The sequence below is a fragment of the Ptychodera flava genome, chromosome 11 (genome assembly GCF_041260155.1).
Source record: "Ptychodera flava strain L36383 chromosome 11, AS_Pfla_20210202, whole genome shotgun sequence".
Classification (NCBI taxonomy): Eukaryota; Metazoa; Hemichordata; class Enteropneusta; family Ptychoderidae; genus Ptychodera; species Ptychodera flava.
The window spans coordinates 12,217,139-12,237,930 of NC_091938.1; the positions used below are offsets into that span (position 1 = coordinate 12,217,139).

The following is a 20,792-nucleotide window of genomic DNA, read 5'->3' on the forward strand; positions in this document are numbered from 1 at the left end:
GAACATAGCAATTGTTTTCAAAAGACCACCCTACAACAATTTTTGAACCAGGTCTATTTCTGAAAGAAAAAGCTGCAGCTATGTCTGATTACCAAAGCTGAAGTTTGAAACCTTTCTTGATAAAAAGGAAAAACATGCATGCCAGGGCCAGAAAAAAAATAACCATACCTATACAATTCTGTATGAACCAGAGCCAAATGAGAAACGTCTCTCGACCAGACGAGTGAAAATCACCAGTTGTACTCGATGGAGCAAATGTTATCATCACACTTGAAGTTGCACACCAGCACCGGTGCCTGGCTAAACCACAACTGATCTTACAGTACAACCTGCCCAAGGTCTCCCGCAGGAAGTTGAGCCTGACCTCTGTCAGGCGCAGAGGTCACGCCTTCCACACCCACTAACCTGCCCCAATAAGGTTGTCTGCACCGTCACCAGGAAATCAACGTCACTTCACTGAACGACTGGAAGTCATATTTCTTTTCTTCTATTGACATTTGTGTACGCGACTAATTAATCCACGTTTTTAATGTTCAATTCCCACCTGCACTGTGCTACCACACAACCCTGGATGCCAAGATTGTGTGGGCTTTACCATTGGCGAACAGGGGTGTTCTCAAAGCTAGTTACACTACTTCAGTTAGTGCTATTTTGACAAGAAACTGAAATCTCAACTAATGATGACAAAGTTTTGGAAAAAATAATATGCTATTTTTTCTCTTTTGTATACACTCTGTATTCAAAAGTTTGGATGTTAGATAATGGTGTAATATGCAGTATTACTTAACATGTTTGTGAAAACTGACTGAGAAAAACACCCAAGCCTAGGAAGGATACATTAGGCAATATACTATGCACAAGGAAGTGCAAAAAAACTATTTTCGTCTTTAACCTTGAAGTTGAGTCACATTTGTACGTACATGTACATACGTACGTCACTGAGTTACTAAGGATGCGATTTCACAGAAAAAAATTTTCTTAACGCAGGTTCCATCGAATGCTTGAATCGCAACATAATAGTATTCATTTATGCAAATTTTATTGATAACCATTGTTTTGATTTGCAAATCTAACAATAATGACTGCATACCAATAGAAGAGAACATCATAGTTTTGCACTTTATGATAAGTTTGATGTTAATGTTACACCAATTTAGATGTGAACTCACATAAAAATACAAGTAACCATTGAACTAATAGTTTCTTTTGAAAATAATGTTTTGATAAGTAACGCTTATACTGACTAACTTCAAGAAATTTGTAGAGAAACAGGTTTCAAGAAAAACAACTGAAAACTGGAAGATTACATATTATGAAGAAACTGATATTTTTTATTTTCATTTACCTTTGACAGTGGACTCTGGTCCTCTGCTTCCTCTGTTTACCAGTGTACCCGGTTGATTGTAATTACTCCTGTTGACGTATTTCAGAAAAACTTCGGCGTTGCGTCTGGCTAGCGTGCAGGCTTTCAGAAACGCCTCCTTCTGTTCCAGGTGTTTGTTGATCATCTGGTTGATGGACTGTTCGCTGGACGGTCCTTTCTCTCCTCCGCCGCACCAGTCCTCATCCCGCTGGTATTCCCTCTCCAGGCTTTCCAGTACCGAGCAGACCTGGGTGAGAGAATTAAAAAGTGTGTCATGATCCGAAAGCTGCTACTGTTGATCTCAGATAGATAACTTTACAAGTCAATCAGGTTACTGCTCACTTGAAATATCAGCCTTGATCAGGTAAGTCTACTCCCAATATATGCCTTCAAAAGCATGTAGATATGAATGTTTGCAATCTATCATTATTTCAAGCAATCTTCTCTTTGTCCAGCATGGCAAGGTTCACCATAACCTGTCTATCTATCAATCAATCTACCTTGATTATTCACACATATATCAACTGGCTCTAGCAACGTTTGTAGGAAATTAAATTACATTAAGCCGTTCATCCCAATTCCTTGTAAATAGGTCAACAATCACCATCAAAAACAATGGGTTTGGGTCAAGCCATCGCTGTGAACAGGTGGAAAATACACAATTTGCACTGCCGAATATCAATGAATGACTGTTGTGTGCATCTCCATTGTTTTTTGAACAGGTGGGTGGACCTGCACAGGGGAAACCAGGATGAAATGACTGATTCATTCTTCAAAAGTTCATTGATTCTCTGGTGAACTTCAAGTGTAAAATATTTAACTGCAAATTGAGTCATGAAATTAAATCATTAACCCCTTGAGCGCCAAAGTCAATTTTTGTCGCCTATATCAAAATATACACCAGTCAACTTTTTTCGAAAGTTTGCTAAAATTTTGATAAATATCTGAAGCCAACAAAATGTGGTGTTCATTTGATCCAAAATTGTCAAAAAAATTACAGAAAAATTCACAAAATTGCTAAAATGTTAATAATTTTGGTGGGAAAAACTGCAGCGCTCAAAGTGTTAATAGCAGAACAATTTTCAACATGCACACAACATTGACTATAAATGCTCATAGTGAGAGGTTTCCTAAAAAAATACTTTCTCAGACTTCACCTATGCTGAACCACAGATAAAGGACACAATGTCTTACCTGTTCTGACGTCTTGTAGAAATTGACGGCGGCAGTGACAAGTTTGTGTCTGTCTTCAGCCCTCTGTATCAGCTGCTGCCATCTATGTTCAATATTGTCAGAGCAGAGTCGGATGGTCTCGGGGTCGTAGTGGTTGCTGGCGATCAGGGCATCAGCTTTCTGTTGAAGTTGTATGGCGCTGACATGCGTTTTCTAAAATCACAGAGACAGAAAAAAAAATGTGAGCCGACTGATGCAGGAAAGAATTGATCAAATTTCTGTCCACATGCACTGGTCTGTGACAATACAAGATTGACGGAAATTTGATCAAGAAGCAATTTTCTTCAAAATAGGGAACAAAAAAGTGACAGTAAGCTTAAAAAGAACGGATTCTGTCACATCTGATGATGACATAGATCACTGCAAACATTATTATTTTCTTTTTTTAATTTCTCATCTTTGCTCAATACATACAAAGGTATTTTGTAGGCTGTAACCTACATAAAGTAACCTTCAGTCCTAGTACACACATGTGGATTTCATAAAAGTGTCATTTTCTTTTCACCGTGCAGAATATATTTTACATTATCTCTACAAATGTTTCATTCTTGTTAAAGCCCCAATAGCTGCAAATGATTAATAAACAAATCTCAAAATTTCCTTAGTTTCCCAAGAGGTTTCTTTGAATAAGACCCATTAGAAACTGAAAAAGTGTATAACGCTGCCATGAGTATCGTGAGTGGCATGTAAATTTAAAGATTTTAACATCATATTAGATTTCCCGCCATTTTCAAAAACTATTTATATGACAGAGAAATAAAGATGACAACAACAAAATGTTAGCCACTGTTTGTTGCGTTCAAGTGAATGGCATCATACTTGTTTCTGTTATGATCACGATGTATATGTGCAGGAATATACTTTTTTTTTGTATTTTCCCGTGGGGGCGCCATTTAATGGGTGCGGCACCCGTTTATTATTAAACCTGTTAAAACATGTAGGCATGGTCCAAATCAGCGAGTACGGGTAGTGATACTTCAATACACGTCCTTCTGCAAGTACATTTAAACGAACCATCTTTGGTTTGAAAATAAAATCATGAAAATAATGCATAAAATTAGCAGCTATTGGGGCTTTAAAGTTCAGAAGTTTTATTTTCAAGATATACATTACTCAAAATCAGAAATGCAGCAAAGAATGCAAGAAGTAACTTTGTACATTTTCTGCTACATTTCTGATTTGAGTAATGATAGATTTCTGACACAGAATAATCGAAAATTGTAACACCTCTCCTTGTATTACTTTCACCTTTCCACTTTCCCCTTTGACCTTATAACTGAAACTTAACCCTTGACCTTTGATCTCTAACCTTCAAAGACAGAAGTAAATGAGATTATAGCACTGAAAAGACGGTATGGCAATACTTATCCTATGATGTGCCTCTATTCTGTACAGAGCGACCTCTTACCTCAATGGCTAACTTGAACTGTTCATTCTCTCTCTGTAGCTCCTCTGCTTCAGCCAGTGTGGTTGGAAGAATTACAGTGGCTGACAACATGGCTTCTCCATTGCGAATCCAGCCAAGCACCTACAAAGGCCAACAAAAAATGTATCATACACGGTTTGTAATAAGAAATCGCTAAGCAATATTATATATACATGGGGGAGTGAATATGCAATATTTCAAATCAAACCAATTTACAACTCCTCTGAAATATCCAGTTAAATTAAAATGCATAATGCATTTTGGAAAGTTGGTGGGGTTCAAATTTGTTGCAATTTCTGTCATCAAAGAGCATTAGTATTCATGGTGCATGCAAAGTAAATAACTCTGCAAGCAAATTAATTGCAATTAAAGAGACTCCATTCTTGATTGAAGTCCATAAATTCCGGATGAAAAATTCCTGCAGTGTAAGACTCAATCTTGAAAAAAATTAGCATGTCATACTGTACCTCTCCTGACACACTGTTGAGTCTATCCTGAATAGAATTTTCTCAATTACACTTCCATGGTGTCTGTTTGGTTTTTTCGCCTTTTTCCCCTTTTTAGATATCACTGTTAATGTCATAATATGAACACCATGAACTTACAGTATTACTACACACCGAGTAAAAAAAACTGTGTTTCTATGCAACTAAAGAAAAAAGGTTTCACCGTATCTCATGAACTGTTTTGAGCAAAACTGTAACCATGTTATTGAGTCAATCCCCAGTGAGCTATGTAAATAGAGAAAGGACATGAGTAAGTTGTCACACCTGTTTGGCATCTGCTTCAAAGTGCCTGAGCTGAACACACTGCTCGTACTTGACACGTCTGAGCTCCGCCACGTCTTCCAAGTCCAGGTGTTTCTCATGCAGGAACTCCAACAGGACCTGTACCCTGGTCTGGGCATCGTACTGACTGTCGGCCATGATCTCCACTCCGGTGTTCTCTAGCATTTGATAGAGCTCCTGGCCCTACGGAGAGATAGATTTTTTTTTTCCGGGATCAGCGGTTTGCTTATGAATTATTTGCTGCCATTTTCTTCGATTTGCCAATTATTCCGGCGTAATGATATAGCAATTCAGGCTATCAATCACCTTGTTGCTGCAAGCTACATGTATGGCTGACACACTGCATCTGATGGAAATCTCGGGTCAGTGATGCAATGGTACGGAACAGTGTCATTCCAGGAAGTTTATTTTTGTCACGGGACTAAACACAGGATGGAGCTGTTAAATGGCACTTTCGAAAAACAAAATGTGTCACTACTGATATCAAAAGTGGCGACAGAGACCGACATATTGATATGAAGAAAGACGTTTGACAAAATCTGTAATATGCAACATTCTGACAAACACCCATAGATTCAGGTACATACATGTACTGCCATAAACATATCTACACATACATATGCAACTCCTGCACATTAAAAAAATACTGGGTTACATCACTGTTATAGTAAAAATCAGTGCTTGTCTGAGGGTGCTTTCAAAGGAAAATAAATACAAACATACTCCCTAAGATAATGTTGAGTGATACCAATAATTATTATGAGCCCAGTATTCTGCAGCCTTGTTGAACATCAACAAAAACAATATTTTCAGATCAGAGAGTCTTGTATACACCGTGACTGACTGACTGATATGTCTGTTTTTCAAAATGGCAACAACTTACTCTCTGTAACAGTTCAAATGTCTGGTTCTGTATGTGAGTGACATTTTCGATGTGCATCTGCAGGAAGTAGTCAGCCTCAGCTATGTCCTGTCCTAGCTCTGTGTTCTGCATGTCTGTAGTCCACACTTCCAGTCTGTTAGACAGCTGTAGATAGATAAGATACACAACGTAACAATCATGATGCTTTGAGTTTTTTTATTCCTTTCATCCCCACTCATTCTCATAAAGAGGTCCAACATTGCAATAGAAAACAATGGGGTTGGGCCAAACCATGGAAGTGAAATGGGTAAAATAAGTTCCCCTCCTGCCCCCATGATTCATGTTTTCAACGATCCACTGTCATAATTGTGGCACACAAACATAAGCACATCAATCTTGTTACTAATTAACTGTCAACAATTTGCTGAGTTTATACATGGCCATATCAATTTACTTGAGAAATTATAGCATTTGTTTTTTGCCAACCTGCCCAGATAAAACACTGCATTAGAATGCTTATGAAACAGCGAATAACTATATGAAGTAAGAGAATATAATCATATCAGGGTCTTTCGCAAAACTTCAAAACCTGAAAAGCCAACAACGTATATTATTTGATAATTGACCCTCAGCCAACAAATTTTCATTTTTGGATGGAAATTGACTTTGAATATGAAGAAAAAGTTCAGCTACAAATTGAAGAGGATAAGCCTATAAACCTATCACAGAATGTCAAAGCATAGCTTACATAATACTAACTACAAGTTCCAGGACAGAGAGCAATTTGCATCTCAAGATGTGATGATTTTGTAACTGTCTGTCCTGAATTGAATTGGTGCAGCAAAGTGAAGCAAACAATGTTTAAATCCCCTCTCCCATTTTCCCGTACATGGGGGTCGAACCCCACAATCACAAATAATCCAATTGAACCTAACTATTGCAGTGATAGGTGGTCAGAGAAAATACACCAATACAGATAACGTATGCAGAATCACCCTACCTCCAGAGCTTCCCTCTCAAACTGCCTAAGTTGCAAGCATAGTTCTAGTTTCAGTTTACGGGACGCCCAGAGTTCATCCAACTGCCTCCTGTTCTCCTCTAGATTGTGGATGATGCCATCAATGTGCCCGTAGGCAGTATGATGTTGATTGCCGGTTTCCATAGCAACATGCCTGAAACACAACAAGGATGCTTCCTGATGTAATAAAGTGAAAACTCTAAAATGATCTGTCCACTGTTGAAAATTTGATTCAAATAATTATTTCCTTTATGCTTCATTTCCTATCAACCTTTTCACTCTCATCATGCAGTGAAGAGGTCCAGGTTTGCTTGTAAAAACAATAGGGTTACACCAAGACTTGATGGCAAAAGGATAACTGTTTGTAAAATTACTGAACGATCTCAGCATCACACTTTTAAAATGGCGCTATCATTCTCTAAACAGGTACAAGTATCAACCATACACCTCTATCCTGAAAGTTTATACAACATTAAAGGTGAAACACTTTTAAAGAGGATATGACACCAACGACAAACAGAACATGGGGACATTTCATAGGTGTTGTATCATGGTTTTCCTGGTTGAGATAGGGAGGGAGGGGGAGGGAGAAGACAGACAGACAGACAGACAGGCAGGCAGACAGACAGACAGACAGAGGTAGACAGAAAGAGACAGACAGGCAAAGACAGAGACAGACAGACAGTTAGAGAGAGGGATGGAGACACAGTGAGACAGACAGTGGGGGAGGGAGGGAGACAGTGAGACAGACGGACAGAAAACATGGTAGGGGGTGAGAGAAAATACTAGATGACCAGAGAACATCAAAAATGTTGGTAAATTATTGCAAGCTCACCTTAGTGCATCAATCAGAGTTTGTCCTTCACTGACTGTGTTATCAGAAGCGTCCTCCGTGATCTGTTTCTGATGTTCAAATCTTCCCAGTAGTTCCTCGCTCCCTTCCAGGGTATCCGACAGCTCCTCAACTTGCAGCTTTTCCTTGAGTTCTCCAAACCACAGGTTTAACTGAAAGATAGTAAAATAATGATCAGAAAGTTTTGTTGTTTTTTTATTGAGTGTTGTGTAAGACATTATTACACAAGGCCATATACCTCATTTATACTGACAGAAAAAGGTATTTGTATATTTGTGTGGGCACAATGCCGGCTCACAAGAGACTTTGTATTTCTTTAAACATTACTAGTACATCATTGCCTGCTTTGAAAGTGATTGTGGAGTGGGCCAAAACATGAAAAAGTCATTTAGTCTGCATACCATGGCAAAGACACCAGGCAGCCCTTTATTTGCACTGTGAAAGACTTTATTCAGGATAACATTTTGTGAAACAACGTTAATAGAATCATTGCAGTGAATAACAAAAGGCAGTGATAGCAGGCACTGTTCATATTTTACAGATGGTCATTGTACGTAGTTTTAATGGTTGTTTTGAACAATGGTGAGGTGCAATAATGAGAGCCAGGTAATATAATCCACAAGCTGACTAGCAGTAGTACTCAATTCTATAATTACCAATGAACTCTCCCTGATTTCTATAACAGTCCCTCCACCACATATATTCTTTTATTCTTTTTACTTTTTTCATTATACAGAATAAGTTCATATAAATAATTATACCCTTAAACTCCTGGTAAAATAACATTTTTAAACAGACAGCATTCTGAACAGCTCTATACTGTTAAAATTTCAAGAGTAAAATTCACTGACAATAAGGATTTATGGGAGCTCCAAATGTTCCACTTTTGTTCAAAGTATTTTGTATCTTTCAATCAATTTGACACTTCCACAAACTTTCTCAATTCCTTCGAGTTAACATAATTTCTACCTTGTCTAACTTAATGAAACTTCCGTACAAAGAGTGGATTTGCCTGGGCTAATGACACGATATGAGACTCAGATGGTATACTTCATACTGAATTATGGGTAACCTAAAATATTGTGCAATACCTCAAATTTTGCACGCCCATTTTATTGCAAAATAGAATGTCTGTTAAAACTCTGTCTGTAATATCCAGAGCACAACCTCAAAATTGCTTTTATTCATTACAATATATTCAGAGCAAGACTCAATGAACTCTCTCTGTATGGGAGTGGGTCAGGTCCATTCTTCAACAGGTTGGGAACAGCTTGGTAACTTGATCTCCATCTAAGGTACCAAATCAGTCTCTAACCTAGTCCCTGCATTAACAATGCCTAGACAATACACCACAAGCCATCCTATTAGCTAAGACCGGATGGATCAACCTACATTCAGGAAATGAGGGGGTGTAGGACGGGTGTAGGATGGGAGGGGTTCAAAAACAGTTACAATGAAAGTTCAGTAGTGATAAGCTCAACCTTTTATTCTCCAAAGATTATAAATTGGACATTCCATTTTTGTTTGTAGAACAGGGGTGTAAGCTTACCTCTTTTGCATGCGTGTGAAAAGACACTGACATATCAAGGAGTTGCCTCCTCCTGTCTACCCTCTCCACAAAATCATGGATGCGCTCTTCAAGAACGTGGGCCACTTGAAAGATCTCCTCCGGAGCACACTCTCCACTCTGTGCAAGCTTATCAGCCGCTTCCAGTAGCTTGTTGGCGTTGGTGTATGTGTTCTGTGAGAGAAAGTCAAAAATTGATTAGGTAAGAAAATGTGAGCAGTGATTTTTTTTCTGTCAATCAAGTCTTGTATCTGTAGCTACTATTAGTGGTCTGTGGGGATTAAATGATCACTGACTCAACCATTTGACATATTTGCTCATAATCCTTATCGGTCACAACATCACATCAATGACCTGTCTCCTAGACTCTACATTACAATAGACTTCATTCTTGATCCACTCATATAGCAATCAGTTTCAGTCGGTTGTCCATCCATTCCATTTATTCCTCATTCCAGCATTCAAACCACCATCCACCAAACTAATCCATCCACCCACACACATGCGCGTGTGCACGCGCATGCACACACATGCGCACGCACACACAGACATACAGACACTCTCCCTGTTTCACAGACACAGACACACACAGACACACTCACATATCACCTATGAGCATTTCCCATGCATCTACAGATCATCACTCCAAATTACTGCATACAAACACTTACATTGCCGATCACACTGACCATAAAAATACGAACAGTCACCCTACTGACTCATCCCTTGCAAAGAAATCACAATCCTTGTCTTACAACATATTGGTAATTCTGAAGATGAAACCTGTGGCATAAATCATCAACTATTGACTGCCACCAGGTAGCCATGGCTACAACCACCTGAATTCAAAGTTCACTCGATTTGTGTCTCTCATCTGCCCGCAAGTTGTATACGATTTCCTGGGGCTCTGTTCCATAACGTTTGATAAAATTGAGCAACAAAACCCTAATACTGGATTTTACCAATAGAAATTGACAATGGGTCTGAAATACACAAGGTAAGGGGACTAGACAATTTAAGAACAATAGGCTGAGTACATCACAGCCGACAGAAATCTACAAGATCTGAATAGAAGAAGAATGTACATGGAGAGAGGAGAAGAGTCGAGCTAGGTCACAAACCCTGGCAGCACCGAGAACCAACCTCCCTCTCTGACTCTACCTGAAATCCTCACTACTTCCCAGCTGTGTTTTGTGTTTTACAATAACATACACTATACAGTTTGAAGTGGTCATTGTCACAGAACCATTTCAACACAACAAGGTGTCAAAATGGCATTATCACTTCACTGCCAATGCACTCGATATGCTACTGTCCACTTGTCTGGCTACTGGTACTTCAGAGCCGGGCTGTTCACATGTCTGAGTGACAATAACAAGGCTCAGCGTGGACATACAACAAAGGCATTGTCAACAGACAAGTTCATCTGAAAAGCCAGTTATTGATTAATTGAGCCCTTGCTAATTGCCGACTACAGATTTTAATTTCCTTTTTGTTTTGCTGTTTAAAATCATTCTATGACCACAATGGTACAGGCAAAGCTTAAAATACTGTACCAGAAGTAATATTATATATAATTTTGCTCAAAAATTCCCATTTCTTAGATGATGTAGGAAAAAGGTACTCATGATATTATGATCAACCTTTCATCATTGGATTTCTCCAAAGTCATGCTTTGCAAGCACAAAGTATTTAATTTGTCTTGCAAGATTAACATGATGACTATTTGTGATGCATTTTGATGTAATGTAATCTACACAGCGAACAGCAAATATCGATTTCAAATTCAAATTCGGATTCAGAATTGGCCATTATTTTGAGTGAATCTCTCAGTAAAATTCAAAGGCTGAGAATATGAATCACTCTTGGTGGCTTGCCGTGGTATGCAAGCAGAACAGATACTGACTTAACCCCGAGGAAACTGATCTGAACAATACACTACTTGTATACACAACAGGGAACACAATAGAAGACCCAGCAAATTGCACTCAATTTTAAGGCTGTAAAGTTTTATGGCATATACTTAGAGAAGAGTTGCTACACACCACTGGGTCTTAAAATGGCTATCAATCCAATGGCACACATATAGAGTAAAAGATTATTATTGAGGAAATAAAATATACTTCCAGGCAGCGTTTAACCTCCACAAATATTTCCAGGGTGTCAGTTTCGGTGATAAAATCTACAAATGTTCCCTGACTATAGTGTCGGTTTCAGTCATCTGAAACAGACACAAGCAGATGTTGCCGTGTGAGTCGATTTCAGGAAAATCAATACGAAACAATGTAAGTGATCCAATAATACCACTGGCAGTGTGTCTCCCCCTGATTTCAATCCAGGAATATCCATGTGAGATATTTTTTTTGTTTTGGTAAATGCAATGATTGTAATATCTATACACATGTGTGCAATTATACCAGACTTCACATTGTGATATTGACAGGTTAACACCAGCTACGTCTCCAAAGGACATCGAAACTCAACCAACTAAGATTTTCACCATCTTGGAACTCACCAGACACTACAGAGATCTTCTTTAGGGACGCTGCTGATTACACACACAAACCATTTGCGTGAGTCACACATACCACAGGCTGCTGCTTAGGATATGCATGGGTGTCTTCAAAGTGAACACAAAAAAATACGAGCTCCTCTTGAACACTAGATTTCCATGTTAAAGCGTCAGCAAGGTCACTCCACCCGGCTGGGCACCCCCCTGTCGACTGGGATTACAAATATTTGCAAAGGGGAGGAGGTCCTTACAGGAGGACTATGATCTGTCTTGTCAGGCCACATAGGGGGGATGTCAGGTCTCTCAGATTAAATGACCAGTGTTACAGTGTTAATGATGGGGAATACTGGATACATGTAGGAACAATAGGCACAGTACTCCTTTGACAATACCACCTGATCAGGGGGATAGCCACCTGCGAGCCAACCATCTCATACTCGACAGACTCTCAATTAAACATGCAAAAACAGACAGAAGACCCTCCTCCACTTGTCAGACAGAAACACTTTTGAAAATTATACAATCGTGGCCAGCCTTGTACAGGGTATACTAAAAGCCACTTTTAACATTCTTGAATTTGGGTAACCTGTGATTTCTTGTCTCTCTCAAAGGAACACGATTACAAAACCTAGAAGATGTCACTAAAATGGCAGAAATTATTACTTATTTTGGTCAACTTGGAAGGAGTTTGAGGAGCTGGACTTTGCAAAGATGAGTGCAGTCTTGACCAGTGTCTTTTTGTGGATGTGTATCCATGGTGACCAAAGAGCATCTCATCACTACGGCAACAATGCACAGGAATGCAAAGAACGCACAGCAACACACCTTTTGATGTTTGTGTGAATTTCAGGAGGTTCACTCATGGAGATCACGAGATGGGACACTAAACGTTTACCAAAATGGCTACTAGATGGTAAAACGTTGCACGGCCATCTCCTTGGAAACATGCAGTCTCAGTTCATCTCCTCGATATGGGTCGACAGACAATCAACACAACTGACCCAAATCACTGCAGTCTGTCTTACAGACGACTATGCTATGTAGCATTGTAGTTTGAAATCTATTCACGGATGCATTATAGCATAGACATAGTGTAACGCAATGCATGCTGGCTTACAAAAACAGTCAGTGGCAGAGTGTGAACAATGTAGCTAGTTTAAAGAGAGACTTACAACAAAAGAAACATTTTCACAAAAACCAGTCTACTAGTAACATCCCTTGCAAAGTTGAAGTAGAACTTGCAGCCATGCCATCAAAGCTCCCTACCTATGGATGAGACCTTGGAAATCAAAACATCACAGCTACACAAAACTTTTGGGTTGGAGAAATTCGGGCAATTGACCTAGCATTCAAATCCATGACATTTCGTCCCTGTATGCCGTAACATGACAATTGCAATGTATGGCAACTTTCTGTTATGACACTTTTCTCAAGGCTCTTGCCAGTCTCACACTGACAGCAGTATAGTTGGTACCACTTACCTGTACAGAAAGTCCTTCACATCACATACTTCGATGCAGGTACCTGCCTGTCTGTACGACCTTTCAGCCAACTCAAATAAGTCAATGCTATCTAGATGAATGCAGTGATCTCTCTATACTGACGGAATGTCAACAACTTACTTCACACTTTTCTGAAAGACCTGACTATGCATCTTTCACAGTGTTTTGTCAAGACCATAGTGTGAACGTTGCAAGGGTCATACATACACTGCCACATTGGTGTACTGTTTTGCCAACCAAACAAACTGACATCCACTGTCTGTACTTCGAGGAGGCTGTCGTGGCTAAATGTTGACAGCAGTTGTTTTTGACAGTTTTTTTGTCTGCAACAATGCCTCAGTCTTGTAGCAGGCACACTGGGCCAGATCAATACCTTTGCAGGTCGAAGCAAAGCCAAACAAAACAAACCGTTCTCAGAGAAATGCCAATTGATTAAGCAAACAAGCTGCATTTTGTATGTACCTCTTTCTGTAGTCCTTGCTTTGGTTGTAGATAAATTGTGTTTTTCTTACAAGCTTGTCAACTACCAGACAGAACTAATGGACTGAATGACAAGAAAACCCAACAGGCATAGAGATGACACAGAGCCCTTCTACAACTAGAGTCTGGTCCACCTATAGAATGTTACAACACATGGTCATATCAATGACTGGAGATACACAACAAAACTCACGACTTACATTTTTTTCTTTCGTTCTTCTATCTGTCATAGAATTGGAAAATTAAGCGACAAGCTGTGTTGTGTGCATGTACTGTTGATTAAATTAGTACCTAAGGCTCACAAATGCATTTCACACACCATTAATTTTCATTTCAAAGACCAAGGGTAGACCAGGTGATGAATAAGAGAAAATTTGACTTCAATAGACTCCCGTAAATGAAGATGGGCAGGAAATGAACCCGAAGAAAAACAAAACCCGAGTCTATTAAAGATCATGTAATTGTACTTAGGAGATTTTGGAATGGCCTTGTAAAAAAGAATATGATTCGGGGAACAAGTTCTCTTGCGAAACTGCAGAATACTGGGCCCAGCCTTTGGGACAATGAAGCATCATCTTAATGGGTATGTTTGTATTTATTCACCATTGAAAGGAACCCTCAGACAAGATATGATTTCTACCATGAGAGGGATATGACCTAGTGTTCGGTAGGTATGTCAGTTCACTACAGGACCAAACAGTAAAACTGTCATAGGAAGATGGCTTGGCAACACAAACAACTTTGAAATAGTAAGGAATATTTACAAGCTGCAAGTTAGTATCTTCACTGTGCAATATTCTGCATGAGATCAAAATTCTTCCTAATGCAGACATGAATCCTTTTCCTCGGTCTCCTTTGTCTGTGTTGACATTACAGAATGGAATGACTGCCCTCACAGGAGCAAATAGTAAATACAACGCTTTTTGCATGAGTGTGAGTTGCAAAACAAAGTTGCTGTAAAATGCTTTTGACTAGAAAATTACTTTCCGAAATAAAATTTACACCATTTCTAAGGCACGACATGAAATTCTACTATGTTTCATGTCTGGTGAGTCGGTGACTATATATTTTCGAATGTCGGAACTGAAAATGTTGAAAGAGGTAACCCTATGAGATCATGACAGATACATTGACAGCATTTACAGAGTAATAAAAGCCAATCAGATCAAACAGATGTAAATTGACAATCAAACATCAGCATGACAGAATTTTCTGTCGTTTTTTTTTTAACAAAAGGCCGGTTTGCAAGCATTGTGAAATTTCATTGACTGGTTGTCGACACACCTCGTAAATTTGAAAGCCACTGACAAAGGCTTTTCATTAAATATTCTGACCCCAGCACCCTATGGTAGTTAAATGACTCGATAATTCAGCAAAAAAAATGCGGGGCCAAAAAAAAAGCCACCCTCTTTTGTGTTCTGTGGTTGGAAATATCACATACATGTGGTAGATGACATTGAGCCCAGATAATTATAAGGATTTATAATTTTACTATTATGTTACGGGTTGCCCATTGTCCTCACATATTCAAACAATTCATTTCGAAGTGTCCCTGTCACGCTAAAACAAGAAGTCAAGAGAATTCTAGTTTTCAAACTTTTATTATTACTAAATCAAGACTGATGGGGCAGAGAGTGGAACTTGATTAAATGACAAAACATGCCCTGAATGAAAACTGATGAAATACTTCTCTGAGTAAACGCTCAAAGTCTTTGTCGTAATGGTTCATAACAAGCTTAGAATCTTGGTGACTTGCGCACAGACATTTTGTAATACAGTAGTGTATGGTGTACGACTAGCTGATATGTGTCAGATACATATTATTGTGGATATCAATGCATGGGTACAGCCTTTTGTCATACAGCTTACCGGTATCACACAAGATATCTTGGGAAGCAACTGATCATGATGCAGTGTGGATCACCATAGGAACAAGTGAGTGAAAGACAGTCTGGGAAAAGAGGAAGTACAGATCACTTGGGGAGGGGGGGGGGCAAAAATATTGAGGCAATGAGGTCTGCAGGCATGGAGAGACTGACTCTGATGCATGATGCATCTACTTAAGCACTTGGATGATATCAACACTTGTGTGTACACGCTGAGTCATTGATACAGAAAGCTACTATTCCTGTCAGTGATGAGAATCAAGGAATATTATAGGCATACAATAGAGAAAGAATTTTGCAGACCTGCCATGGAGGAAGGAGAGCTTTGATTGGGGTAGGAAGGGGGGCACTGACTGGGGTAGGGGAGGAGGAGAGCACTGACTGGGGTAGGGAGGAAGGAGAGCACTGACTGGGGTAGGGAGGGAGGAGAGCACTGACTGGGGTAGGGAGGGAGGAGAGCACTGACTGGGGTAGGGAGGGAGGAGAGCACTGACTGGGGTAGGGAGGGAGGAGAGCACTGACTGGGGTAGGGAAGGAGGAGAGAGTGACTGGGGTAGGGAGGGAGGAGAGCACTGACTGGGGTAGGGAGGGAGGAGAGCACTGACTGGGGTAGGGAGGGATGAGATCACTGACCAGGGTAGGGAGGGAAGGAGGAAAAACAAAGCAAACACAAACAGGATAATGACAGAACAACCTCCAGGAAATCCGACAAAATACAGATGATGAAAAAAAGCTGGGTCAGATTACACAGGGAGTTCTGTAGCTGATGTCTTTAACTCTGCAGCTGATTTATAGTGATTATGCCATTAGCAGGCAATGACTAAATATCCTTGAAATTCTGACAGATTACTAGTCTGGGCTATTAAATGTACATGCATGTACACTTGTGAGATCTGACCTTCCATTTACTGTGTACCTTCACCTCAGAATCACAGAATAATATCCCCTAACATAAATACACAAACTTAAAGTCTTTCCTCCATTCACATTCTAAGTTTCCACGTGTAACCTTGCGACAGAATGATGTGCATATATTGACATTGTTGTGACACATATATGAACAAGCTTTCTCCATCGAACAAAGCGATCACTTTACAATGCCTGTGAATGCGAAAGGCACGCCAGAAAAATCTTGCTGAATAAATGCACTGCTTGTGCTAACTGTTACAGAAACGCGCTGCAGTGGTTTGTGAGCAGAAGACAACAATGCATGCGATCTGCATGGACATTAAATATCTATTCATGAAATTCCCTACAGCAAAGACAGCAATCAGACGCATATACACGATATAAAATGTCAACTCACTGTAACTGGCTGCCGTTTATGACACTTCATCACTGATTGTCCATTATTTGTTACGACCAGTATAATGATGCTAGTGGCATTTTTCTTGATTTGCTCTCAGGATTGCTTCACATGATTCATGTCTACTCATAGGTTTTTACAGGATTTATCCGACAGGCAACAAAGTGGCTGTATAAACACCCTTATTTTTCCTCTTTAAACTTTGTCTACACAGTTGCTTTTGAGTTGTGAAAGTGTCTTGCATGCCTTGCTTCAAATAAAAAAAAAATAAAATTTGCCAAAAAGTGGCTTGAGAAATCTTCAAATGAAAGATTTTGATCAGAAAATGTTACATATTTTAATTAGAAATTGTTGCATATTTTGATCAAAAAATGTCACATATATTGATTACAAAATATTAAGAATAACATTAATATTTTAATGAGAAAATGTCCCCATTTTTTCCACTGCCACCAACTGTTTTATTACACATATTTTTCAATCACCTGAAAGAATGATTCACCCGGATTACACAGTGAATTACTTCAATTTTTGCATCAAGTAAATTTTCAAATCCGTGGAAAAGTTTGAGGTGACAAAAGCAGGAATAAAAGTAGACAGACATGGCCTAAAGCTGTGAATTACCAGTAGTAGCCATCACATTCTTTCTGAATCAGCTTGAGTTGTCTATTTGCCCCCTGAAGAAAAACCTGTGACTGAAATGTTCCAGATTTCAAAACAATCACTCAAACTCCCATTATTAGTATTACACCGCTTGCATTTTCTTTTGTCCAAATCCAGTGCGCTTTGTTATCGATGCACCATTCAAAATGGATTCCAAAAAAATATATTGAATTGGCAAGGACGAAACAAGGCCGTGGAAAATCTAAAGTTTTCCAGGGAGAAGGACAAAAGTTGCATGTATTGTAACTTGAGTAACAATGAGAGCCCCATCATCATTGCAAAATTTTAATCCAAGATTATGTAAGTACCAGTGACAGCAAAATACAACCTAGAAGTGGAATTATTTTTCATATATCTTATATGTATGGGCATCTACATGCCAGTATAATAACAAGAGCATCCTCTTCTCAGGCACAAATTTCTTGCAGGCATTTGTTAGTAGACACAGATGATGTCTGATGATTATGGACGAGTGGTTGGGGATAAAACACTGTGAACTTATAGTAAATCAATTCTTCTCTGAAAGATCACACAGAATATCAAAGGAAACCGCTCCGTAAGAAGGTGAAGCAAAACCGACTACAATGAAACTTCTGACAACATACACAATACAGACTGTCGTAACTTTTGATTATACATCTCAAAGTGTAAGTCTTTTATTTACTGATGATTTTTTAAACCTTGGAAAAACATAATCTTTGCAATAAAGATCTATAAAATATCTTTGATTTTGTTGATTTTTCTACACAGCAACCGTGGAGACCAGTTCAGACTTCAATGGGTTTGACATAATTTGACAGAAATGCAAATGAGTTGCTGGTTTCTCTCCTATTTACTTAGTGATGGTTTAAATTTTGTTTTCAAAATTGTGCGCTTCTGAATGGACGCAGGCTGCATCTTTCGTGTGCACGTCACCGAGTCCAAGAAAATACTGGTGATGCGTGGCATTTTGAAGGAGGCTGCAATATTTCACAGCTGTCAGAGATAGGTACTACAGTCTCCATCCCCTTGTCAAATTATGCTCCTATCTGTCATCTCATGCATTCTGATGCGGTGTGCAGTACTTGGAACGCGTAAATTTCGGCGAAACCAACAACCATGACTGGAAATGCACAGCATCGAAAGATATAAACCAAGATGAGCTACTGAGCCGAACACAGAAACATACCTGAATCAGCAGCTGCAGAGAATTTCTCCAGGTTTCATCTCCTTTTGTTCAGAGTACGGAATCCACTCTCTCGCTCGCTGTACGCACACTTTACACACATACAAAAACACATGCAGACATGGTGAGCTGCCAACAATAGGCACATGCTGGCACAATGAACATAAATTATGCAAATTGGCCATGAATATGATTAGGACACAATAGCATATCCACATACATGTGTGTATGTGTGTGTTTTTACTCACACAGACTGGCAGGGTGTCTCCATCAAATGGGATAATTGTATAAAATAGCCTTCCCTCTCTCTAATAGCACAGACACAATAGGAACACCGGTGTCATCACCACTTCACAAAACAATAGATTTTGACACATAAATGTCAAACCAGATACAAAAAATATCAAGATTCTCCATACCGAATTTCAAAACAAAATTTTTGCAACAAAGTGGATATCACTTTGGTTGTCCAAAATGAAATTAATCTTCTGAATTTCTGAATGGGGTTAAACAATAGAGACTAAATTTTATGACATTAACGACTTTACAGTGACTTTCCTCAACAAAGGCATTTTGGAAGGTGTTAGTGTGTCATGCAGTAAAATATGTTACAATCCACACGAGATTTCAAGATTTTTCACAATAATTGGAAGAGAGTCGATTTTACTGATACAGTCACTGCTGAATTATGTGTGATGGGAGTTTGGTTTGCCTTCTACAAAAATATAAAGTAAGCCTCAACCTTGAGTGAAGGACATTGTTTTGATAAGGTATCCAGAAAATGCATGTTTGACACCCATTTCAACAATGGTGCATTTTCTGAGAGGAGTACCGATGCGTGTGTGTGCATCCATCGGTGTGTGTCTTTGTATGTGTATATGTGAATATACGTATATATATGTAGTTTTTTTTTATCCAATATTTGAATTCATTTTCATTTATATTTTTTTTCACTTTTTACATGAGTGGTGCAGAGAAGAATGAAGCAGGGAAGTTCAATTGCAAATGATTCTAGTGATAATATTTGTACATTTTGTTTTTGATTTTTGATTTTTTTTCCCAAGCTGCAAAAAATTGTTGATTTGTTGAAATTTTTTTCACCTAGGTAAATTCTTAAAGTCATGCCAGACGAAGTCTTTCCGCATGACGAAACCGTTCAACCATCACAAAGCCATACCAATCACAAAGTCTTCACTGCAGAACCAGGCACCCAGGGGGAATTTGTGACCGCAGGGGCACCGACTCAACTCCCAAATCAAGTTCTGAAAGTGTCATGATTGCCCATTTTCTCGATTTATAGAACAAACATTCAGTGCTTACTACACATCACTGGCAAGTCACACGGCACATGTGGATGATTATAAAGTCAAGGCATAGTTTTTTAATGACAATGGCGTCTAAACTTCATATCAAATCAGTCAAAAATGACTATTATTTAAAAGTTACAGCCATCTAAAATTCATAAAGCTGGCACACAATAAGGCGACTCCGCTAGAAAATTGAACATTATTGATTTTCTTTACATAACCCCATCACCCCTATTTGTAGGTACAAAGGTCCATTTACACTGCTGTGAGCAATTGGCCTGTTCCATTTGTGGAAGGAGTAGAGCAGGTATGTAAACAATAGACTGTCTTCTCACTGTCTGAAGGGAATGTATGTATGTGTAGACTTTAAATCATTAAAAATATTAATGGGAACTACAATGCTATACTATCGTTAATGTGAAATTCAGATTCACGAGCATTTTACATAGACTTTGATAATACTGGACAAATGTCTGCTTAGCAATGATATGTAAATAGCCATAGAGGGGTTTATTTTGTGAACAGCAAAATATCTGTAGTCATAACCAAGTCTATTTTTGCACAAAGCATTTTCAAATTTGTACCAGTATGCTTTCAACATTGAGCTCTCTCTCTACAGCTTATACGTCTGGGTTTTGAACACATTTTGTCAAATTTCTGGTGAAAGCTGTTTTTTTGACGAAAATCATTCAGATGAAGATGGAATACAGAAAATGATGAATACCAAGAAATAACCAACCAATGACAGTGATGGACAGAGCTGATGGTTGATTTCATTCCAAGTCAAATTGCAAAGTTCCTTCTTTCATTACTGCTAACTTCTGACATCAGATTTCACAATCCCTTGCATGTAAAGAGCAG

At 38.9% G+C, this 20,792-nt stretch overlaps 1 protein-coding gene across 16 annotated transcripts in view; it reads right to left on the reverse strand.

Annotated features, from left to right (window-relative positions):
• LOC139143511 (kalirin-like) overlaps nt 1–20,792 on the reverse strand; it is a 344,734-nt gene that overhangs the window by 151,357 nt on the left and 172,585 nt on the right. For 15 of the 16 annotated variants that reach the window (XM_070713903.1, XM_070713906.1, XM_070713901.1 and 12 more), the window contains 8 exons: nt 9,093–9,284; nt 7,526–7,695; nt 6,673–6,844; nt 5,694–5,837; nt 4,793–4,993; nt 4,005–4,124; nt 2,558–2,749; nt 1,346–1,610 (listed from right to left, as the gene is read on the reverse strand). In XM_070713903.1, the coding sequence (XP_070570004.1) occupies nt 1,346–1,610; nt 2,558–2,749; nt 4,005–4,124; nt 4,793–4,993; nt 5,694–5,837; nt 6,673–6,844; nt 7,526–7,695; nt 9,093–9,284 (1,456 nt within the window). Of the gene's footprint in view, nt 1–1,345; nt 1,611–2,557; nt 2,750–4,004; nt 4,125–4,792; nt 4,994–5,693; nt 5,838–6,672; nt 6,845–7,525; nt 7,696–9,092; nt 9,285–18,627; nt 18,797–20,792 lie in introns of those variants that run through there. The other variant, XM_070713914.1, reaches the window with a different exon arrangement.